We start from the raw sequence: 23,904 nt of genomic DNA, 5'->3' as shown, positions 1-23,904 counted from the left end.
TCCAGGTTGATAGAGATACCTTCTACTCGTTCCTGCGTAGCCAAGCCACTCTTCCGCAAATAGTATGGGCTTCAGCCTAGTAGAGCTTGCTAAATATTGACAGCCAAAGTAGCAACATTGGCGTTAAACTTGCTGTTCATCTCATAGTTTATATCCGTCAAGTGACCGTCAGAGCTACATAGGTAAGGTAGGTAGCTAAGTCTATGATCAATACCTCTCTGTCACACTTCAATATTGATCGCTGCGTCAAGACTGGAAAGCCTCGTTATCTCTCGTCTCTCTTGGCCCCCGATCTTACAGAGAATCTGTATGCGACCTTGATCCCCTGATGACGTGTCTCAGACCTAAAACACACAGACAACCGTTGGAACCTAACTAAACTACTTTATCTAGCCCCCCATGCCAACTTGTGTCAACCTAGTCAATGTCAACGGCTCTCTAAACGCCTGGCAACTTAGTGGATTCAATTTCAATTGGAGAAGAGATCGTCCATCCCGAATACGTCGCTTCGTCCGAACCCAAGGGGGGCTGTGCATCCCGAGACACTTCCTTCTTGACTCGTAACAGTATTGGAGAAAGCAGCCAATTCTTGATAGAAAGGCATGGGCATTTTAGGCTCATCCAGCCACTGTATTAATTAACAACATTGGATGTTGTTGAGTCGAAGCCGTTGTCCACGTCAAAATATAAGTCTCATTACTGAAATTGACGATGGATTTCGAGGCCATCACTTGGGTTCCTTAAGATACTTTGCCTACAAGAAGGCACTTTAATGTTTCTTCAAAATCCGTCATCCGTAAGCACTCGCCTCGCCTTTCAGGGTCTTCAACCCTTTGTTGTTTCGGATTCGCCGCGGGTAGTGTTTGATATGCAACAGCCGATGCGCACCGAAAGTCTAATGAGACTGCCAGGTGTAAGGAAGAGCTCGGAGCCTATAAGAGAGTAACGGAAGTCTGAAGAAGCCATATGCATCTAAATTGGATCTGATGTCAATTATAATAGCTTGGATTACTGAACAGAGAATATGAGCCAAACGTGACTAACAATACGTATTAAATACCTAGCGTGGCAGTTTATTAAACCTTAACTAATTCCATATATTCAAGAAACGGGATTTTATAGATTACATCAGTTGATGTAATTTGAGCAAGGCACGAAGAACGGCAATTGTCTCTCAAATAAAGCCTTCCAGGCCTTTATATCTTATTCAAATCATGGCTAGCAAGCTTATTATATAGACCAGTTCTTCCTCTCAACGCTCTCTAATCCTTTGTCTACAGCTTGCAAATCCATCCAGGGATATATCCCCTTCCCAGTAGAGGTCGTAATGTCGGAAACGAAGTAAAACAAGAAAAACAAGATAGTTACAAAAATGTCGTTAATGAGAGTCAAGAAGAGAATGGACCATCAAGCGTCGCATAGTATATATTTTCCAAGTGAATCAGTCCAGCTTCCTCCGTTTTGTGGGCAAAAACGTCCTCCTCTTTATACATGTGACTCCACCTCTAATACCCATATCTGCAGGTTTTGTACGTCCAAAGAGATCCGCAGTGGTACGACGACCACCGTTAAACGCCGAACAAGATGCTTCGTGCGCCACTTGTATCAAGTGGCAGCGACAAAGTTTGTAATGAAAAAAGTATGTGATGACCGCGAATTCGCGGTTGCAGCTGGTTAATGTAGCAGCAGTGGAGGCTAACAATATGTGGTGAGATCGCTCATGATGCTGCAGCAGGTACGGAACGCTCAGGTATCAGGGATAATCAAAGCAATACGCAAATGCGGATAGTGATATAATCAGATTCTCTCCTGGAACCGTGATGGTGAGCCAAACGACCCATCACGAGATGCAATGGAGCCACCACCCGTTGAGCCTCCCAGGGCATCAGAATCCGGTCTTGGTCGTGACGGGTCAGTAAAAGGATTCGACTCTGTAACAGGCGTTCGAGCTGGGCCGGACCGAATTACAGGCACGCCACTTATTGGCCGCATTGGTGACCCAAGAGCAAGGTGAGGTGAATCTCGGTCACTCGGATCAAATGCCATAGAGCCTCTCCAGTAGTCAGAGTTACCACTCATGACACTTTCTCGATTCGCCCGGTCAGTCGAGGTAGGTTCGGTCCGCGGATCAGAATAACCGTCACCACCAACCTGAAGAACAGAAGGAAGCTTCTTTCCTGAAACTCGGTAGAACCCTCTCTCACTGACAGGCTCCAGTTCGGAGGTTTGTCGTTGCTTTTTGCCCATCAGTCCCGCAAACGCGGCAGTGATGGCAGCAGATGCCCCAGCACGTTCAGCCATTGATGCGCCACTTCCACCGTCAGGCCCAGATGTTGGGCCACCAATTGACCGCGTTCCAGACTGACTCCCACCGAGTATGCCACCTCCAGGATGCTTCTTCTTGTACCTGAGAGCAAACAGGACGAAGAACGCCAAAAACGCCACGCCCGCAATGCTTCCCACGACACCACCTATCACTTGCTTCTGCTGAGGCGAGAGTGTGCCAGTATCGGTGTTGTTGGAGTTCGAAGTGGTCGTCGCCGCTGGTGGTTGGTTATCAGCTGTTGCGGCACCGCTTCCTCCTTCATTATCTTCGTCTCCCCACGAGCCAGAAGACCAAGTTTCCTGAGCCGAAATGCTCGAGTATACCGAGTCAGAGTAGCTGTACGTCGAAGTGTCGCTAGGGTTGATAGAAGAGGTGACGAAGGTCGAAGACACCACCAGGACAGTGGAAGAACTGCGGGTCCGTGAAGCTGTGTTCGTCGTTGGCGGTATCGTGGTTGTGGAAGGTTTGGACTCTGATTGCGTCACGTCGGTAGTAGCTATTAAAGTTTCATCAGACGTCACTTCTGATGAAACATCTTGCGTCGCTTCCGAGGTCAAGTCGGATGTAGTCTCTATTAAAGTAGGGGTGTCGGTTGTTGTCGCGGTCAGGTCATCTGAAGCAAGCGATGTCAGTCAGCACATGGCCTGGCATAAACTCAAACTATAAATAGGAGGGGCGAATATTCGTACCGGTGGTTACGAGGGCGGTCTCCGACCCACTAACGTCCGAGGCTGTTGTGTCAACGACAGTAGTGGGAGCAGTTGGTGACGTTGTTTCGTGACTCGCAGTGTCAGGATCTGTCGACGTCACAGGTCCATTAGTCTCATTTGTTGGAGGAACCGTGTTAGATGGTAAATCGGCAGTGGGTAGCAACGTCGTGTCATTAACAGGCTCGGGTATTGAATCGGATACGGTCGCATCTGGGACAGGCGCAGACGGTGATGGGTCGGTCAAACCAGGTGTTTCCACGGCGGTCGCGGCGGGAGCGGAGGGAGGTGACGGAACATTGTAGCTCGCAGCCGGATCCGACGCCACGGCCGCCACGGAGATCTTGGGTTCCGGGTCAGAAATGGCGGCGACGGTGATACCCGAGGCAGAATCCACGACGACGGTAGCAGGTGGTGCGTAGTGGGTTTGGACTTCGATTGGCGATCCGACTGAATCGACGACCTGAATAACCGACACAGTCTGAACAACTTGAGTAACGAGATCTTGTTCAGCGCGAGGTTTTAGGGCATCGGCATCGGCGATGGCGTGTACGTGCTTGGGCTGGGCAGCACGAAGATGGAGGTTGGCAGGCGACTTGCTTCGATGCAGATGATGGTGGGAGTGATGAGAGTGGTGGCCGGTCTTGTGGAGCTGCAGATGGCTCTGTTCGGCTGGTTCGTCAACGGCTCTGTCATCAACGTTTTCGAGCTGATGTAATTGGAGATGAGCGTGGTGAATATGGTTAGGAGATATGTCCTTTTCACTTTCGCTGGAACGTAGGAGGCGAGGGTGCGAAGCAGAGCGAGATTGTTGAATAGAACCAGGGTCAGATTCACTCAGGACGGACAGATCCGAAGTAGGAAGGGAATGTGACTTTGAAGGATCCAAGTTTGAATGCAAAGGATCGGCATCCGTATCCATATTCCCATTGTTGCTTTCCTTACCCATATCCAGGGCCTGAGCGAGTGAAGGCCCGCTGGATGAGTAAGTCATTGGATTGGATATGGATGCGTCGCGGCCGCGGGCGTGGCCCGTTGAGAACGTGGCGATGAACCTGAAGTAAGTACACTACAGTACTTGCAATCCAGGTGAGGTGCCAATGCCAACTTTCGCTTGGCTATAATTTTAGTGGATGTGGCCCTGTAGTGCTGCGTAAAGGTGGACGTTGCAGTCCAGCCTAGCCAACTAACGCAGGGGACGTGCACCAGCCGGTTTCAGAGGCGGATACCTAAAATAACAACACGACTTTGACTTAAGTGGCTCCTTGAGCTGAAGGGGGACAAGGACAGACGAATTTGACCCCAATGCGGAACACGATTAGGTGATCGTATTCGCTAGTGTGTGCTTCGAGAAAGATGTTTCTGCTTTTTTCTTTGCATAAGTGTCAGTTTCCCTAGAGAGGCTGGTTTCCCTTGCGCCGCTTCTAGAATCGGAAAGAGTGCAAATCGTATCAGCTGCCGTCGACAAAGCACATGATTGTTGAAGCACTCGACTCGAAGGGGAGTAGCAACAGATCCAACGATGACGCGCAAGCACTAATCAACACTCACAAACAGACAAACAGACAAAGAATTGGACTGATGTGGGTATGATTTCGTGTAGGGACAAAGGACGGGTCCAAGTTGAATCCTAGGAGATATTTTCGCCCCTATGCAATCTTGCTCCGTCGCTGTTCGGTCCTTTGACTCCTTGATTTGAGGCTTCTTTCCAGGTCGGTACGACACAAAGTCGATATACGGCAACAAATAAATGGCTGATGCCTTGGTCGTGAGACCCGTCCGGCGACGCTGATCTGATGAATATAAGCCCGGAAAGTAACGAGCGGCAGGGCTATCGTGATTGTTGATGCTGTATTGCGTGGTGAGTGCTGGCTGTGATGATCTGCGCTTGCTTTGTTCCAGTTTTTTCTTGTTTGCGTAGGTATGCACAAACGACAATGATCCTCCTGATTTCTTCGGTGTTGGTTATCCTTCCTTTTCAATCTCAGTTTCCAATTACTATTATCGACAATTGTATGGCGACAAACACAAACAGGAGCGCTAGTTGAGTCGTCGTCGTCAACGTCGTAATTTTTGGTCGTCCAGATTCGTCTCAGAAGGGATGGTACAAAAAGAGCGATGTCGTTCAAGAAAAAAGAACAAAGAGAGTGACTAGTGAAGACAACAGAGCAAAAAAAGAGAGTATTACGGTCGGTGACAAAGGCTAGCAAGAGCAAAGAGAGAAGCCCAAGCAGAGCAAAAAAAGAGAGGGACGGGAAAGAAGAGAGACAAGGTCAAGACAAGACAAGACACGACGGGAGGCGCCTATACTAAAATTGATGTGATGCGGGACAAGGAAACAGGAACAGGCGGAGAACACAAGCCAAACACGACCTTTCCTCAAGGTACTGTTGATGGTGACCTTCTCAGAGCGTTCCTCAGGGTCGTGCGTGTGTGTGGTGCATGGATCCATGGGGGTCCCTACTTGGTCTGTGGTACTGGTACCTGGAGCTATTCCTATTCTTCTCTCAGTCTTTCCCGTTTCCCTCTCTGTTCCTCGCGAATTGCGTGCCTCTCCCCTGTCAATATTCGGTGATCATGCCTAGGTCAAACTGGACGATGCGCGGTTATGAATGAGCTAACGGTCATGGACAAGAGGCCCGAGATGGAGATAATCTCGCTTCAAAGAGGCAGGCCAATCAACGTGGAGCAGCCGTACGACATAACGACATGGGTGGGATCAGTAGGGCCATCACTTTATTAGCCAATGCCCACGAAATACGACAAGAAACATGATTCGGAGGTATTTAGAGCCACAGGGGGCATGCCACGGTTGAGTCGTGCTCTGGTTGGCGTAATCCAGAATTGGTGCTCAACCAACAACATCTCACGGCCACGTTGTACAGAACTTGAACCATGGTGCGGCATAACGTTGGGCCAGATCTGATATACTCGTCAAAGTCACGCTGAACAATAGCCCCTAACAGGAAGCAAAGCAATCAGCTAACAAGAAACATTCAGCCCACAGGAGCCACAACTGCGCTTGGAAACCAGGGTCTGATGTGCAGTATGTACTGGACCCCAACCCTCAGGGAGCAAGAAAAAACCAAAGACTTTTTCCAAGTGATAAAAATAACTGGTCTAAAGGCTTCCTAAGTCTATACTAAGTTTACCTAAATCTACCTAAATATTTTTATCACTTAGGATAGAAGTCCTAAGTCTTCTTGCCCCCTTGCCAGAATCCAAGCTTCTATTCTCTTCGCTTTTGTGACTGCGAGCTCAAGGGAACCGATGAGTTGCTGATAATAATAATAACAACAACGACGACGACGACCCCCTTTAACCCGTAGAAACAGGAGTCGTTCAACGCCGTCTCATTCAATAGTCAAACCCACTGAGACGCATGATTGAATCCATGTTCCCGGCTGAATAGTCTTACGTACTATACTATTATCTTAAGCTATTCTCTAGATGTTGCTAAGACCAAAGTGGTGGGTTTTGGTAGGAGAAAACGGTGGCCCAGCATGGGTGGGTGTGGCCCGGGCCCCGAAGTATGGTTCTCATTCAAACAACGGAAGAAGCAACGCAATCGGGGAAATTAAACCGGGGTCGCTGAGCACGCATGTGTCGCGGCGGTCCTGACGAATCGGGGCTAACAGCTGATATTCGATTCAAAGCTTGGCATTTATTGATGGACTGCCATGGCCTCATAACCGATGTATTTTGTGATCTTATTATAAGCCGGAGGTTGCGAAAAGGGGGTCTGAATAGGAGATTGATCATCATCTTCAACACCTGCCAGCAAGGTAACTTAGTATTTATATCCGTAGGAGGCTAAGTGATCATCAAATATTCCGAGCTGCAAGTTAATCAACCAATCTGATGTGAAGGATGAAAAAGATCGACATCCAGTTTCAGGCCCTAGGCATAGAAATGTTTATTATCCTCGATGTTATATTGAGCCTCAGTAAGTTCTGCATTTTTAAAAAGAAAAATATTGTCTCAGCGTTTCTCCTCCTTCCTTCATCCTTTTTCTTTTTTAGTATACTATCAGTAGAAACATCCCCCCCCCCCAAGTGACATTCAATTCCTGAGACCTAAGAATATTCCAAAAATACCCTTCCACCACGTAAACCAAAGGCCTGGCCCGTATAGATATGGGTCCCTGGTCCGTGATGACCTGAGCCTTGGCCCGTCTGCGACAGTGGATCTCTTGTTCTTTGAGCATGCCTGTCTTACTCTCTTTCAAGTCGCCTCAACGTCCCTTGATGCGATGTGGTGGGCACTATGGCTCTAGCAGGAGTAACACAGATATTGCCGCAGGTCTAGGTTAACTTTTGGTTGATGATCGTCTCAGACTACGACAAAATCGCGATACTTACTGCTATAACTCAAGCAGAAGCTTCTCGTCACGGACTTTCGAAGCCATTTGCTAACCAAATCTCGTGTTAGCCGGTGCTTGGTTGTCGCAGATGCAGATGACGACCATGCGCTCTCGCTCCCACATTCCGCATTTTCCTCTGTGAGATGTCTTTGGGCTAGGATCGAGGAACGTGGTGAATGATCTGGGCCCAGCTTATGGAGGAGTCCATTTGTATGCTTGGAACTGAATCCACTATCGGCGGGAACGGTGTCTTTTAAACTATGCCAATGGCTTTGTTGACCTGAACCACACTAATTATCTGGCATACACAAAGCTGAGAAAACGGTCGTAATAAAGTATAAGGTTAAGCTTACTTTGAAGTGGCTCGCCCTTTAGGGACCAATTAGTAGCAACGAGCCCAACTGGATTCGTGATCCCCGACCTCTAAGGAAGGGTGTATTGGTATAGCATATAGATATTGGACATGGTCAAATGTGTATACCCTCCTGTCTTTCGTGACAGACAGCTTAGATTGTACAGAATTTAAATACTGCGTGTTTTGAAGGGCTAGGGAAGGCAAGAAAACTTAGGACCGCTATTCCATGGAGGAAAAAGATTGAAGTAAGTTTAGGTAGGCCTTTGGATTAGTTGATATTGATACCTTGAGTCGAGTTCGTAGCTTCCTTGTTCCCTACCTTAATATGAAGGGTTGTGCATACATGTATATAGTTTAGTATCTAGTCACCTTTGTTGGCGGTCTTGCGGTATCATCAACAATCCTCTAGTTGGGTGGGAGACCTCGGTTATGATATAAATGAAAAAAAATAAAAAAATACTTGGGCTGCTTTTGCTCAAGTATGCTTGGCTTCCTAAAAGTTCTTGATCTTATTCTGGCTCCTCCCCAATGCTCGGGTATCGCTTTCTGCCACTCACACATACGGGTATATGTATTATCCTGATCATACTTACAGCATGCATTCAACACTCGGTCACTTAAATGTTCCCTTTTCCATGTCTTGAATTGTCCTTTTGGTCATGTCATCTTGCACCCACCCCATGATTCTGTTGCCAACATCACCAACGAGCTTTTCATAATGTTGCCCCGCGAAGAAAAGACCACAGTGTGCACCGACTTCGTCCACGTCTGCCATGTAGATGTCGACCCACGTTGGATCATCTATTCTGCCACCCTTGGTAGGCAGATTGCAGAATTTTCGGAGTTTCCGAGGTTTTGATGACTTAAGGCCACGAGCCTTCGTGATGGCTTCGGCTTCGGCTTCAAGTTCGTATTGGTTTTCAAGATTTTTGGTCCGCTGGGTATCTTCATGTTCTTGCATCTTCTGAGCCTCGTTTTCGTGCTCAGAAGCTTCCTTGATAAGACGTTGCTCTTCTTTTTGCGATTCCTTCTCTTTCCGTTGCGATTCCTTGAGAGCTTCCTTTTCCTGTCGAGCAGCCTCTTTCAGGGCCTTTTCTGCCTCCTTTTGTGAACGCTTCTGGCGCTTTTCGATGAGTTTCTCACGCTCTCGTACTGCCTTGGCATGGTCTTTCAGGGCGTTCTCGTGGGCACGTCTAATGCGCTTGGCCTCACGTTCAACTTGCTTGCGCTCATCTTTTTCCGTGTACAAACTGGGGTCGGGTATATCCGGGGTTGTTGGGGGATCAGGGAGAGGAGGCAGATCTGCCTCTTCTTTTCCTGGTAATGAATTATTTGTTCCCTTGGCGTCAATAGGCACTTCGTCCTGGAAGGTAAGAGTAGCAGTATCAGGCAGAGGATGAGCAAGAGATTCCTCGTCAATTGGCATGGGATCAATGCTCTGCATGGACAACCGATTAATATCAGAAGCTAAAGCTTCGTAATCATCGACTGGATTGTCTTTTATTGTGGTGTCCGATGCCCGAGCTTTTGTATCTGAATCTAGTAAAGTTTGGTGATCCCTAGAATTCCCCAGGGTATCACGATGCTCCAAGGTGATGATAGGCAAAGGACTCTCCTGTCGGGTATGGGGCTGGATCCGTTCGTCGATACTTATCTTGTTTGGTAGAAAGTCCAATTCCACGGAGGACGAAGATGCTGAACTGTTCGATTGGGCATATCTCGTTTCGGGACAAGTTATGTTGGCTGTACTAAGCTGGGGGCTACTAACATCGGGGCTTGCTTTAGGTGATTTTGGGCGCCCCGTGCACAGAGTGTAGTAGTTGACGAAGCGAACTCTTGTCAAAGGTCTATCTGAGCCCTGGTTCATCTCTCCTGTTTGGAGATCATCAATATCTTCCAGGGCACGTATCTTGCGATACCGGGACTCAAGTCCTGTCGGGTCAGCAAGGCAGCTGCCAAACTCAAGGTATGAGAATATGTGTTTGGCGGCAGCCTGTATCAACCCCTCGGAACGATACTTGTTGGCGAAGTGAAACATCCGTTGCACAAAAGGGCGCTCTTGCAAGCCCGAGTCGTTGAAGAACGGTTGGTTGAAGTAGGGCTGGTTAGCGAAGGGATCGCGTTGCGGCTGAGACGAGGATGCAATTGACGGAAGGCTTGTGGATGATCCAGGATCAGTGCTTTGAGAGTTGGTGAGATATAGTGAGGAGACACTGGGGTCACCAGGGATTGACGCCTCAGGGCTATTGGGAGTTGTGCCACTGGTGCCTTTCTGGTTGCTATCTTGTGGTGGTGTAGGTGCGGGTTTAAATAAGCTAGTTATACCAGACACAACGATACCAGGATGAAGGCCAATGAATGGACAATCCAGAGATACATGTCCTATAATTCGGTGCTTGAAAGGGTATAAACCATATGGACTTGGGTTGGGCTGTCGTTGAGTTTAGCAATATCCATGTGTACAACGAATTGAGTTGACGTACCATAAGTACAACGTCGGCAGCCAGGATACCTCCCATCGAATGCCCGACAAGAACTACATCAGTGTTTGGGGACTCATGGGGACGAAGCCACTCGCTGAAGTTATCTCGTGCGACGCCTACTGAGCGATAGGTCTTGTACCGCGGATAAATCTTTGAGTGAATGACATGAGACTCGGCGAGGAGATTGGCCAGAAGAGCATGAACATGGGCAGGAAACGATCGAAAAGACTGGTCGTTGCCTAAGAATCCATGAATGTAGATGATCAGAAGTTTGCGCCGACCTAGGTAATCAGCAGGGGTTGCGGCCTGGCTGTCTCGAGAAGTGTCGGGTAGCAGAGACTGTGTGGACGAAGATCGTGGATCTGGGCCAAGCCATGGTCCAGAAGAAAGAGTATGCATGTATGGTCCAGGAGTTGATGTCGATGAAGACGCAGCAGAAGGTGGTGTCTGGTAAATCGCTGAAGTTGAGGAGTTGACTGGCTTTCGGGGAGGTATTGGAGGCCTTTCTGAGTAGGCTGGCGGCGGCGGTGATGAGGGGTCCATGATATCAAATTGATGAGAGATGTCGTGGAGCGAATGATAGAGAAAATGGCAGGAGTTTGAATAAGCCTCAAACGTTACAGCTTCTCTGCCCTAGGTTCACTCATTTGATTCTTCAGTGGCTTATCGGCTGAACTTGGCAACATTGGTGAGTCAGTGTTGTTATATACCATAAGGTGAGGTGAAGAGACGTTTCATGAAGATAGTGATGAGTGTGGGGTGTCAGTCGTTGGGTCTTGAAGAGGCTGTGCCTCATGTACAACGAATTGATCAGATTTGCCTCAGGCTGTGTGTGACTGGGCCATCCATAAACGTGGGATTCTGAAACACAGGTGATGTCGACGGTGCCAAGATCAACAGCGATGCACCAACTTTCAAGTAATTGCAGCCCATCCAGTCCAGTTTGGTTGGTGTAATTAGTTTCTGGTTCTGATCAGCAGGTGGGATGGATGCCTTACCAAAAACTCTCAAGGTCGCAAAGTAAAAGGTGGGGGTCCAGGAACACTACATTACCTTGTACACTAAATGCGTTCTCCTTCACAATGCAAGTGAGGGCTATCTAGATACATCGTTCGCTCGCGTTTTGTTGTTTACGGTGCACAGGTAGTCCTCGATGCATCTGCATTGACATTTGGAGGGCCTTGAAGACGAGTTGCATATTATCGTTCTCAGGCTCCAAGTATCTTATCTATTCTCTCTAGTGCATTCATCTTTGAACATCACACCGTCGTTCTCGTCATCTGAAGGCTATCCCGTCCTATGCCTTATCCTGTGAGTTATGGAGGAAGCCAACGAACAGGAAAACAGCCGACTCATTCGAATTCTTGTTTTCTATATCCTCGCCATGTCCCAAGAATAGATCCCAATGGAAGAAGAAGGTCAGAAGTATATGTTGTACAACGTGCAGGACAGGTATATCTTTGCAGGGTTGGTGAGAGGGACAACATCTGGCATAATAAAGTCCCATGGCCAGCGAATCGTGACCGCAAAGTGTGAGACTATTCGATCTAGAGGATACAAATGCCTAAAGCTGTCACCAACTCATCACAATATCATAGTTTCGCTCTATACAGTTGTACGAAGTCGATGTTTAGGTTCAGGAGATAATAGAGATGTATGACAGTTGTAGGCGACGCTGCGAAAGATTGCGATGGAATGAGTGGTCCTAAAACTATTACACGATGCAAGATACACAGTCATATAAGGGAAGGTGTATAACGAACCAAAGACGAGTAAAAAAAAATATATACTAGATATAACCGTTAGCACACCCTCGATCAAGGGAGTTTCTTCTAAGGGAATAAGACAGTAAAAGATATATGAAAAGACAAGGAGTAGAACAAGAAGATGTCTATACCGAAATCTACTATACCAAGGTAAGGTCGACTTGTAATAAACTTATGCCCCCAGGCTCCAGGGCGGGCTATAAAGTACGGGCTACCTCTGGGTGAATCACTGCTCAACACTGGCTTTAATTCGCTTTGCTTAGCTGTATGGACGCCTAAATATTTGTGTAAACAATAAACACCAGGCTTCTCCGGCTGAAAGAGACCTCGAGAGGGAGATTGCAGAGTATAACCAGAATCTAGTCTCTAAGCACACCCACAAGCCCGCTGAACCCCTCAAGGATCGGTGTACTAAATGCTTCAGCAAAACAAAGTAAGGGGTAAGCTCAATAACCATTTCATCGTGCACAACTCACCTCACAAGTCATAGGACCATCCTCATGATCGAAAGGAAATCTACGAAGACATCAAGGCCGAGCAAGGCAAGTCGATGAACATCGGAAAGAAAAGCTCAGAGAGAAAGGATTCGAAGGATTCACAGAATTCTAACGTTGAGTGATATGGTACATAACGAGAAGTCAATTCGCAGCGGGCCTGTTGGAGCTACTTGATCGCTCGTAATTTGAGATTCCTCATTAAATCTGCACCGTGCTCGCAGATACAGATACGGACGGCAATTGCTGAAAAGAAAGATATTACGGTAGCTATAGAGAAATCAACAACTCTGCTTACTTTGCCCAAGAACTTATGTATACAACTTTTTCATACATTAGCTTAAGCCAGTTTCCCTGTGCCTCGTTCTCGTGTGATAGACTTTCCAGATATTAATCGTAATATTCTACACTATGGTATTCCGTATACATATGAGATGGTATCTAAACAAGACATCCGACGAACACCGTACCAACCGTTTGGCCATCCATGCAATACTCGTCCATCTTTTGTACACTTCCGGATCTATCCAGACACTTATTACATATATGGTTATCTATATCATACTTTATGGCCGAACAGGAAACCCAAATGATGATACATAAAAATTAAGCATGTCATGACAATGGGACTTATAACATGCAGGTGCATGCATACATGAAGGCGATTATCAATAGATATCGAGCTCCCTCAGCTGCACGTCTAGCCTCCTCTCGTTGTTCATCGCCCCCTTGACAACAGCTGTATCCTCGTCCACACCGAGCAAGCCACCAGCACCAAGCTCAAGTATGCCAAGACGAACCAGAACGTCCTCAGCGTTCCAGTTGCGCCGGCCACAGATAAGAACGTTGGCAGAATCGTAGGACTCGTCGACCTTCCAATCGCGGCCGGAAATGAAAGCGCCAATAAGCTCATGCTCGCCGGGCGGGAGTTCTGAAGGGGACTCGGGGGACGATTGCGCTGCACGGAGGAGTAAAGCTGCGATGGGAGAATGAAAGGCGTCGAGGAGGTCGGGCGACGTGAGTGTGATTACTAGTGCGCTTAAGGACGCAGAAGCGGAGGATGTGGTAGGAGAAGGCACTGTAAGACGGATTTCGAAGCAATACGTAGTGAGGCGGAGAAAGGTGATAGGTGTTGAGCGAGCGGCAATTTCATCCCCCTCTGTTTCCCAGCAGAGGATCTTATCATCCTTGAAGCCGATAGAAATAGTCATATTGGGAACTGCCGAAATGTTGTCGACAACAGGGGCTTCCTCGCCAACTTGATAAAAGCTCAGATTTGGTCCATGTCCAGTATACTCAGGACGGAGCTTCCAACCAAGCCAACTCCATGAGGGGAATGGGCCCTGAAGTTGCAGAGGGTGTGTCGATATATCGGCATTGCCTGGGGGGTCGTACAGCCAACCGAGACCAACAGCTAGCCGATCAGTTCGTGTGGGACTAGGCATGTTTTTGAAGTCCTTTTCATGGAAGAGAGGGAGCCCAAGAACGGTTTCCAGAGCATTATCCATCTGGGCATACTTGTCCAGTATACCCCTGAAAGCGTCCAGACGGTCTTCTGGGAATGAGAATTCACGACTGACGTAGCCGCTGACGATGTTCCTATAATCGCCTGTACGGCCGCCAGCACCGTTGTCAGGGAACACGCGACCGAGGTTGAGGGCGGGTTTTGTCTGTAGAGGGAAAGAGATGGATTCGTGACAGTGGAAGGTTTGGCACTGAAAGTAGATTTGCGACGGAGTAAAGACTAGACGACGACGTGATAGGAGCCCTTCCTGATATGTCCAGCCACGGGATGCCCACTTAGAGTTGGCCACTTCAACATCAGGTCTCGTCAGTGATGTGGTGAAGCATCCAGCCTCGGTCTGCAGTGATAGCTGCTCTTCACGCGCCATACTGATACCGGGGATACCGTCTTGCACGCCTTGACCAGCTGCGACAATGATGGTTAATGCAGAGCGAGCATAAATCTCTCCCATTTTTTCCAATTGTCGTCGGCGTTCGTGCGCGTTATATTGAGGGAAGCAAAAACGGTCAATCCAGAGATATCGGAAACCAAGAGACTTGGTCACAGATATGGCATCAGTAAGCAGCGGAGGTAGCACCTCGGGCAGGCCATTATGATCCCATTCTTCGTCGGTCGGACTGCCTCGCACATAGCTCAGTGTGACATACTCGAGTGCCTCCACGTTGAGGTCGTCCACAAACACCACCTGGTTGTCCTGGCAGTCCACAAGCTTGAGACCTCGGATCGGTGGCCCAGACGAAGCGCATTTCGTATGAGAATGGTTGGACCGGCAAAAGTCCAGCCAGGTCCGAGGTAACGCAATGTCAAGCTTGGGAGGTATCACACGGCCCCGGATCACAGGTGTAGTCTCGCTGTACCCAGCCATATCGTCATCCCCATCCACGATGCGCACGATATAACCCCACGGCAGCACCTTGCTCTTTGTAGTGACCTCGAATAGAACCGCGCCTCCAAGCTCATGTTTCTCTCCGACTCCGAGGCGCTCAAATGCCTGGCGAATGCGCAGATAGGGCGTGAACTTGCGTGTTATGTCCGGCTCAGCGCCTACTAAGGCTTGAAAGAAAATGCAATACGGGCAAGCTGATAGCTCGGCGAGGGTGTGAGCCAGGGGGATCCAAGGCCGCGGCTGTCCTGGGCGCCAATTGAGCAGCGACGGAAAATCAATTGTCGCGCAAATGGCACAGGGCTGATTCTCTTCGTCGGCTATAAGACGACTAAGGCCATTTCTTGCAGGTTTTCTATGCTCTGGCGCTGCGCCGCGGCGACGTCGTGATGTAAGTTGGTGAACATCGGGGGAGCTCTCTCGTGTAGACGCGGAATCTTCGGTCTGGTGGTGTCCATTGGCGCTCTCTGGGCGACCGCGCCCAAGTCGTGTAAATGCAAAGAGCCTCGATATCTTCTTCATACCAACACGAGCAGCTGTACTTTGACCCGCGGAGGGTTTGGCTGCCGCCGTGCCATTCTGGCTCATTGGGCTATTCGAACGTTTGCGAGCTTCCTTTGCGTGGGTTGACGCGACAGCGATGGCGGTTTACGACATGCGAAGGGGTAGTAATGGCAATGATGGTCGCAAAATATACGGAATTTCAGCGAGCGTTTGGTGGTTTAGCTAGTTGATTTGATTTCGGTACTTTAGTGCAATGCACACGCGGGGCTAAAGGTGACGGCGTCGCCGAAAGGGGTCGAGCAGCGGGGGTTGAAGAAAGGGGAGGGAAGGAAAATATATGCCCACTAGGTGTATCGATCTTGCTTCCCCTTTTCAACTCCAACTCATGTTAGTCAAATCGATTGTCAAAATGAAAATCTTTTGGGGGGCTGAGGGCGCTGTAGTTGTAGTGGAACAGAAACGAGAAGGGATAGTCTAAAGTATGGAAAAGGCAATTCCTCTAATGGGGAGGATGTGGTATGTTCATGCTTGGCATGACCGAAGGCCCCGAGGTAGGAGTAATCAAGAAACGAGCCAATTATAATAATAAATACCCAGTAATTACCTACTTAATGACAAAAGTAGCTGGATTCATCCACATTCAATGTGTGAAGTTGCCTATCCAGAGTCAAGTTTCTGTCACTACTCGATCATAGTAGTATCGCATCATCGAATGCTAGATGCTCATTGTCTCTTCCAATGTCAAACTTCAGTTTGAGGAAGCTCTTATGAGCTTGTCAATCATAACCCAAAATCGGATGCAGGTCTATCATGCCGCCATATCGTACGTCTAGGGCCTGGGAAATCGGCAAACATGATAGCCGATCACCTCTTATCCGGAACGCGATGAATAGACAAGATTTCTTTGCGACAGTGGCCGCTTTGTTGATATTCGGTAGAATTTCCTTCGCATCCCATTGGATACTGCATGTTATATCTATCGTCTTATTCTACCACAACGCCTTCCAAGCGCCATTCAGCTGGTCGGAGGAGCACCTTGGCTTGGCTAGGCTTGGTGCAGCAAGAGTAAAGCTTGAATGGACCCTTGAGATTAGTTACGGCTGAAGCCCATTTAAGCTAGCCAAGTCTGGGCTCTGATGGATGTTGGGTCCATTGATCACGCCGCAAATCTTCTTGAGTTGTCTCTGATAGATAGGTCACAACAAGATTAGTAGTAAATTGCCTTAGTTAAGCCCCTTCTATTACCTCCATGGCTAGGAATGCTTCTGTCTACCTGATTCAATCATTGTACTCGAAGGCAAAATATGCAACTGCATTTGCCTTGTCGTGTTGACTTGCCTTCTTAAAAGACCCTGAAAGAACTGACAATTTAGCCAATGCCGGGAATAAACAATGGAGCAACCTACATTTCGTCCGGGCTTCTGGATTGGGAATGACGATGCAGGGGCCAGGGGTCTCGCAAGTCGGGACAGGGATTTTTTGGTCTCGGGCTGCATTTCAACGCATGAGCTATTTCCTTTTTCCCGTTAACTTGGCATGCGAGCTCTTCCGGATCGATCATATAAGAACCCTGTTTACAAGAAACTATGTGAAGTATTGAACTGTCCACATCACAGCATGAAATGATACTCTTTTAATACCTTAAAAATACAAGTTATTCGTCCTTTTAAACCATTCAGTTCAGTGAAACGCTAACATGTGTCTGGTGCAACCATCTTGACCGATTCCACGTGGAACTTGTGCTTCCGAGACATCCACCTTACTAGCGTTTCTCCTCAACAAGGAGCATGGACTCCTTATTGAACAAGAATTCTTGGTCTGAATCCCGCGCATTGTCTTCGATCTGACACTCGATTATCCATATTATTGTGATCTACGGGCGTTCAAGCGGTACAGCTGTCATTTCAGCCCCATGTCCGTGCGACTCGACGTCATAACGAAGAGGACCCTTGAACATCATTTTGGTATAGGGTAGCCTTGTGGGCACAGGTTCTCGAACTACAACTGGTCGCGTGACCTTGTTTGTAGAACCAGTTAAAGATTCCAGGGCATTTTGTAAGATCTTATCTCATATTTCGTATATGCATGTGTTTATTTGTGTTTCAGATCGTTTATGAAACGGGATTGCCATGGTCAGATCAGATCGTGGTAATACAGACATCGAGGAAATAGCCCGATCTAACTGGGTCGATACTTAATGCATGGTATTGGACAAGAATAAGGGAACGCCATGCTTTCATATATTGTATCCTCTCCCTTTGAGAGAACCATGAAAAGATCATGCATGCTAGATAGAATAATGTATGGACTGAGAGGCCAAGTTCGATCAATCTGTATATCTTGTTGTATCCATCTCCACTGACATCATCACCCTATTCTACACGTAGCTCTACGAAATCAGACATAAGCAAGGGTATTGTCATGTCGAATCTTTCCGGGAATTCCGACGTTGACTTCTCCTCCAGCCACGGAAGGTCCTCTCACGACAATCTACGAATTTGTTAGCATGTCAAGAGATTTAGGTGCTGCGGTGGGTAACTTACATGGCCTTCAATTTTCTCATCAGTAGTCTTGTGAGCGCCAGCGTCCTTGAGATATAGCTCGACGCTGGTCAGTGGAGGACCAAAGTGTGTCTTGGCATCAACCGGGAGTCTATAGTCGTAGAGAGCGGTCTGGCAAATAGCTCCAGCCACCTTGGCTGCGGTTAAAGCGTACACAACCCTCGCCCCAGTAAAGATACGCAGATCTGACAAAACGTTGGCTGGGAGGAGAGGGGTATCAGAACCTGCACGCTCTGCAACTAACACCAGACGAAGCTTGCCAGGTGTTGTGCCAAGGGCCGGGGCTGCGCCAGAAGAGAAACCAGAAAGTAAGTTGGAGGTGGCATGAACTCCCTCCAGGGCCAGAGAACGAGTTGCCATGACATGAGAGGCGTTGGCCAAAGAAGATCTCAGCCGAGACGTGGACTCCTCATGAGTCTTGAGAAGTGTCTCGGGACTGGCAACCAAAACAGTGGGAGCCACCCCCTGAGTCGCCAGAACCAGGTCTGGTGACTTGCCGGCGACCGAGTTCAGTGCAATGGAAGCATTCGAATAGAGAGCGCCAAGTGTAAGAACGAGTGTATAGACGTTGGCAAGAGAATCAGCGGGTAGAAAAAGATCCGAAGGGTTGATGCGCTCCTTGGTAGGGATAGCAGCGAGTTGAGCAGAAATAGCAGAGACAAGGTTGGCCTGGCTGAAGCGCACCATTTCCTCAACCTCGCCAGGCTCAGTCTGCCAAAAGGTGACGACATCGGATGGAGTCTTCCCGGGGTCAATAGTCGGGAGCTCGGTGCCGGCATGGGCGGGGGAGTCGCGAAGAATATCCTGCCAGGTAGCGACGTTGATGTTGCCGCCAGTGCCTTCAGGGATCTCATTCCAGTCCATGTGGCTACTTCCTTCGTCTGTGACCCAAATGAGTTGTCGAAGAGATGGGTAGGCCTGGATTACAGCATCGAAGGGGAATGCGCCAGGAGCGGTAATCAAGGTATCAGCGGCAGAGCGGCGTAACATGGAAACAAGCTCATCATTGGACACATCAAAAGGGATCAGGACCGTTGTGAGGTTTTGGTAGAAGCTGCAGGCGAAAAGCGTTACCAAGAGCTCGACTGAGTTCGGCAGGTAAACGGCAACTCTAATACCACCAGACTCGGCGATGTGCTGACCAATAAGATTGATCTGACGAGTGATATCATCTTGGGTTTGTTAGTATTGTCCATTTTCGCTGACATGTCCCAACCATACCGAGCTTGTGATCCACAACGTTCTGGGAACCGAGGACAGTCAGAATTCTTCCCTTGGCCCCGTTCTCGCCGCCCTCAGCTGCCCTCTTCCAGATATCTCTCAAGTCGCCATCACGACCGCGAGACCACTTAGAAGCTCCAGTATCCTTCACATTAAGGCCAGTATTGAGTGGCATGCCATGAGGAGCAGCCTGGGATCGGTAAATAGGACTCTCTCCTTCATTTCGGACTGAAGACGGGACGGCTTGGCGAGCTAGGAGCATGGGATGCACATCGGGATCGCGGGTCGAAATAACTCGATATGAGACCACTGCAAGCAGGAGGGTCACTAGACCAGTCGAATAGACGTTCCACTGACCGAACAGGTTAGTGACGCCTGCGTCGAGGCTGTCAAAGACGCCCATGATCGGTTGTGTGTTTCGCTTATCGTGTATTGCAATGCGATAGATACTCCGGGACTTTGTAATAGTTGAAGCTGGGGTAAATCAGCCATGCAGATTTAAAAGTCCTTCGCCTGGTGTGGACTTGGGGTGTAATATTATAATCAAGGTCTCAGGTTTTGGGCGGGGAAGAGAATGAGGCGGCATTGATGGAATGGATGTGGGGAAAGCTCGGGGCTGAGCTGAGAGCTTCACGTCACTCACTCTCTTGGCTGGCTGCCTCTGACTGTGAAGGAGACGGGAGGCAACAAAATCCAGGACCTCTTTCCTAAAGAGAAAAACAACTAGGATAGACTTAGTAGATCTTTAGACTCCTTAGGTATGTTTAGGATCTAAGCTTAGGGTCAGAAGTTTTCTTGCTCCCTGACTGTAGTACATAATAAATCAGCGATGTCAGTCATCGTAAGCGGTTGCATTGTCGATACATAAACTTCCGTGAAAACCTATTCGTACAAAGGGTAGTTCAAGACAGCTACCTACAAACTAATCTCATCACCTTTAAGCCCAGGACAGTAGTTTTAAAGCTCGATATAGCTCTGAATAGAGCCTCCCAGTCTTGGATAATAAGACAGGCTGGGTTGGGTTCATTCGAAACCCACCTCCCCTGATTAAGTACATGATATATAAAGCCTACTAATCTTCTAAGTCTATAGACAGAAAGCCAGAAGAAGAGCCATTCTGTATAAAGTCTGGTCTTAGTTTATGATGATATTTATCTAATAAAACAAATGCCGAGAAGATATTAATCTATTAACATTAGGCCTAAATTTATGAAATTTATTAAGTTTTTTCTTATAAATGATTATTCACAAGGGCCTCACTTCACTCAAAAGCTCTCTGGTATCAACCCCGAGACAGTGTCTTTTAATGTTCCCCTTCTACGTATCATTTACCTTCGCTCTACACAACATAACTGATTAAGTAAGGTAATGAACACACCGCAGCGCGCTTATCAGAAGCATGCGCAATCATCCACTAGATCAATACACACCAGTGACAATCATAGGCATCAATATAAAACAAGGCGTTTTTTTAATCAGGACTCCTCAGTCCAGTCTGGTTATCTGTTCTACTACGGGAACTGAGCCCATGTATCCATGGTCCCGTCTTCAGAAGCCTCGTGACCCATTCATATCCCATGGAGTCAAAGCCTTCGTCGTGTCCTCCTGACTTGCAAAGAGCAAGAGCTTTTGATTTCCTTTCCATGCCGTGCCGCCCAAACCAAAATCCATAACCTGTGGGCGTCGCGCGGCAACGCTCGTGCTCTCCGATCTGTTAAGATATTAAAACAGACATAACCGTCCTGTTGACCATTAACCTTTGTTCCCTCCAGCTGTGCTTATTGCTCTCCCTCCGGTCCCCGTTCCCAACAGGGACCAGCGAGCAATTCGTGACCAGAGAACCGAGAAATCCACTTTTGTCTATGTGTGTGCACGGCGAAAACATGACCCTCTATCGTGAATGCGTGAAAAATGCCCTTGGGGTAAAGGGGATAACCCCAGGTAGACGGCGGAAACATAATATTCGTAATGCTGTGTCAGATCTGTTGGCTCATAAGCCTAGATCCGTCTGCATCACAGCGTGCTGCCAACGTCTGAAAGCTCCCCACATCTCGGTCTAAGGGTATCAAGCGACGAGTACGCCGAAATCAAAGAAACGCAATCTATCAGATGCTTCGTGAAATCCCTGGACCGAACCCAATACTGCCTGTTGCCAGTAGCGATAGCATTCGTCTGCCACAGATCATGGTGTCGCCGTGTCGTCCAAATGCAAGTCGTGCATGCAACCAGATAACATCGAGGAAAAAAACATAAAAGAAAATCGCAAACGGGTGATGCTGCAGAACGCGTCCGCTAGCATCGTTCCACACCTTGTCAGGTGCACATTTCTCGATGGCGCGAGATGTTTACCACCAAGAAGACTGAGCTCCAGGGCCACTGGGGTTTCCATAACCACCACCTCCGTAGCCACCGCCGCCGCTGTAGCCACCACCTCCGTAGCCGCCGGAGCCACCGAAACCGCCTCCACCATAGCCTGAGCCCTGAGAAGGAGCGTTGAAGCCGCCGCCGCCGCCGTTGTTGCCGCCAAAGCCGCCACCACCACCGCCGCCGAACTTACGGAAGTCACGTGTTGCACCACCACGGCCACCACCACCACGAGAACGACCACCACGACCACCGAAGGAAGACTCACGAGCAATGGTCTCGAGGAAAGCAGGAACCTCTTGGTTAGCTTCCTTCAGGAGATCCATAAGCTCCCGAACAATTCCACGGTTGCCTCGGTTGAAGAAAGCGGTCGCAATACCGGTGTTTCCGGCACGACCGGTTCGACCAATTCGGTGAACGTAGTCATCAACATCAGTAGGAAGATCGTAGTTGATAACATGCAAAACATTCGGAATGTCCAACCCACGAGCTGCGACAGCGGTAGCGACCAAAATCGGGCATCGACCGTTGCGGAAAAACTCAAGAGCGCGCTCACGCTCACGCTGGGTACGATCACCGTGAATGGAAGTAGCTGGGAAGTTCTGGTTGATAAGGAAATCCGAAAGGGAATCGGCCATACGCTTGGTCTCGACGAAAATCAGGGTCAAACCATTGGCGTTGGAGTGAAGGATATCCAGAAGAACGGAGCGCTTGTCGACATCCTCGACATACTCAACCTTCTGGGTGATGTTCTCTGAAGTAGAACCAACACGACCGACAGAAAGGAAAATATAGTCCTTAAGGAAATCGCGGGCAAGCATCTGAATATCGCGGGGGAAGGTAGCCGAAAACATGAGAGTCTGACGGTCCTGAACTTGAGGCATGTCCTCACCCTCCACAATGCGGCGAATCTGGGGCTCGAAACCCATGTCAAGCATGCGATCGGCCTCATCAAGGACCAGATACTTGATGTTCTGCAGGGAGATGCGACCTCGCTCTATGAGATCGACCAATCGACCAGGAGTAGCAACAAGCAAATCGCAGCCACGCTCAATCTGTCGGAGCTGGGAACCAATATCGGCACCGCCGTAGACAACACAAGGTCGGACCCAAGATCGGTAGGCGAACTTTCGGGATTCATCAAAAATCTGGGAGACAAGTTCGCGGGTAGGGGCAAGAATCAAAGAGGTGGGGTAAGCCTTGCGCTGACGGCCGAACTGGCCAGCGGCATTAGCGGGCACGGGAGAAGGGCCGTTGATGAAGGCCTGAGAGAGGATGGGGAACAAGAAACCACCCGTCTTTCCGGAACCAGTCTGAGCACAGGCCATCAGATCACGACCACCCATAACGATGGGGATCGAGTACTTCTGGACAGGAGTGGGAACCTTGTAGTGAGCAAGCTCGATATTGCGGCAGAGATGCTCATCCAGAGGAGGAGTGGTGAACTGGTGGACAGGCTCAGGAACCTCATGACCAGAAGCCTCAACGGGAATGTCATCGTACTTCTCGAAGTTGATACCGGTGTGCTGCTTGGAGGGGTCATCGGGGGTACCAAAAAGCTCGCGCTCGACACGGGGGTTAGCCGGGCCAGGAACGTGCTTTCCATCGCGCCACTGGCCATCACCAGAGCCGCGGGCAGCGTAACCACCACCGCCTCCAGAGTGACCATCCAAGTTGCCGCCACCACCGCTGTAACCACCTCGACCGCCCCAGCCGCCCCGGCGGTTGTTGTTGTTGTTCTGATAGGTGGGAACGTCGTTGCCCCAGTTGGATTGACGGGCACCATAGTTTTGGCTGCGAGTTGTTAGTGACTGTTCGATCAAGTTCATGTAGATAAAAAGAAACACTTACTTAGCCCATGCACTGTTGCCAAGACCATTGGGACCAGGTCCAGCAGGAGGAGGACCACCGTTCATAGCAGGAGGACCACCCTGGGGAGCACCGCCCTGGCGGCGCATGTGAGGGGGGATGTAGGATCGTTGACCCTGAGGAGGGCCCTGCTGGGCGCCATCGTTGAGGGAGAGACCACCCATGTTGATTTGATCAGCCATGATGACAGTCGTGATTCGGATCAGAATAGACGTAGAAAGATAGTTAGGTCGTAAAGACGCGTAGAAATCCGAAGCCGGCGAATAATACTCTCAAATGCGAAAGAGAGTGATGGTGTTGTGAAATTCCCGTCGGAAGAAAAGACAGGAAAGACAAGAGAGAAAGAAACGGAAGACCAACGCTTCCAATAATTTCCCGAAATAGATTACTTTTGAGCACAAACAAATGTCAGTGCTATGCAATTATCCCTCGAAGAACACGCAGAATCTTCAAAGGAGAGACGAAGGAAAGACAGAGTCTTGA

At 48.8% G+C, this 23,904-nt stretch overlaps 5 protein-coding genes across 5 annotated transcripts; all 5 read right to left on the bottom strand.

The window, feature by feature from the left end:
- Positions 1–1,797: 1,797 nt before the first annotated feature.
- FOBCDRAFT_198533 (uncharacterized protein) lies at positions 1,798–4,027 on the bottom strand (the record flags this gene model as incomplete). The annotated part of the gene is made up of 2 exons (XM_031176133.3): positions 1,798–2,939; positions 3,016–4,027. 2 exons carry the CDS (start codon positions 4,025–4,027, stop codon positions 1,798–1,800), a joined length of 2,154 nt encoding a protein of 717 aa, XP_031047266.3.
- Positions 4,028–8,240: 4,213 nt separating this feature from the next.
- FOBCDRAFT_21720 (uncharacterized protein) lies at positions 8,241–10,941 on the bottom strand. Its single transcript, XM_031176132.3, has 2 exons — positions 10,235–10,941; positions 8,241–10,182 (listed from the first exon to the last, which is right to left on the bottom strand). Exons 1-2 carry the CDS (start codon positions 10,775–10,777, stop codon positions 8,365–8,367), a joined length of 2,361 nt encoding a protein of 786 aa, XP_031047265.2. The 5' UTR covers positions 10,778–10,941; the 3' UTR covers positions 8,241–8,364.
- Positions 10,942–12,886: 1,945 nt separating this feature from the next.
- FOBCDRAFT_21719 (heterokaryon incompatibility protein-domain-containing protein) lies at positions 12,887–15,894 on the bottom strand. Its single transcript, XM_031176131.3, has one exon. The coding sequence runs from the start codon at positions 15,488–15,490 to the stop codon at positions 13,163–13,165; it is 2,328 nt and encodes a 775-aa protein (XP_031047264.2). The 5' UTR covers positions 15,491–15,894; the 3' UTR covers positions 12,887–13,162.
- Positions 15,895–17,489: 1,595 nt separating this feature from the next.
- On the bottom strand, positions 17,490–19,730 carry FOBCDRAFT_21714 (uncharacterized protein). The gene is made up of 3 exons (XM_031176130.3): positions 19,189–19,730; positions 17,950–19,139; positions 17,490–17,896 (listed from the first exon to the last, which is right to left on the bottom strand). The coding sequence occupies exons 1-3, from the start codon at positions 19,589–19,591 to the stop codon at positions 17,804–17,806; spliced, it is 1,686 nt and encodes a 561-aa protein (XP_031047263.2). The 5' UTR covers positions 19,592–19,730; the 3' UTR covers positions 17,490–17,803.
- Positions 19,731–21,390: 1,660 nt separating this feature from the next.
- FOBCDRAFT_21708 (P-loop containing nucleoside triphosphate hydrolase protein) lies at positions 21,391–23,719 on the bottom strand. The gene is made up of 2 exons (XM_031176129.3): positions 23,404–23,719; positions 21,391–23,346 (listed from the first exon to the last, which is right to left on the bottom strand). Exons 1-2 carry the CDS (start codon positions 23,601–23,603, stop codon positions 21,534–21,536), a joined length of 2,013 nt encoding a protein of 670 aa, XP_031047262.1. The 5' UTR covers positions 23,604–23,719; the 3' UTR covers positions 21,391–21,533.
- Between the last annotated feature and the right edge of the window lie 185 nt (positions 23,720–23,904).

This window comes from Fusarium oxysporum, chromosome III (assembly GCF_013085055.1).
Source record: "Fusarium oxysporum Fo47 chromosome III, complete sequence".
Lineage (NCBI taxonomy): Eukaryota > Fungi > Ascomycota > Sordariomycetes > Hypocreales > Nectriaceae > Fusarium > Fusarium oxysporum.
Note: the sequence above shows the minus strand (reverse complement) of the source record. Positions and strands in the feature narration are given on the sequence as shown.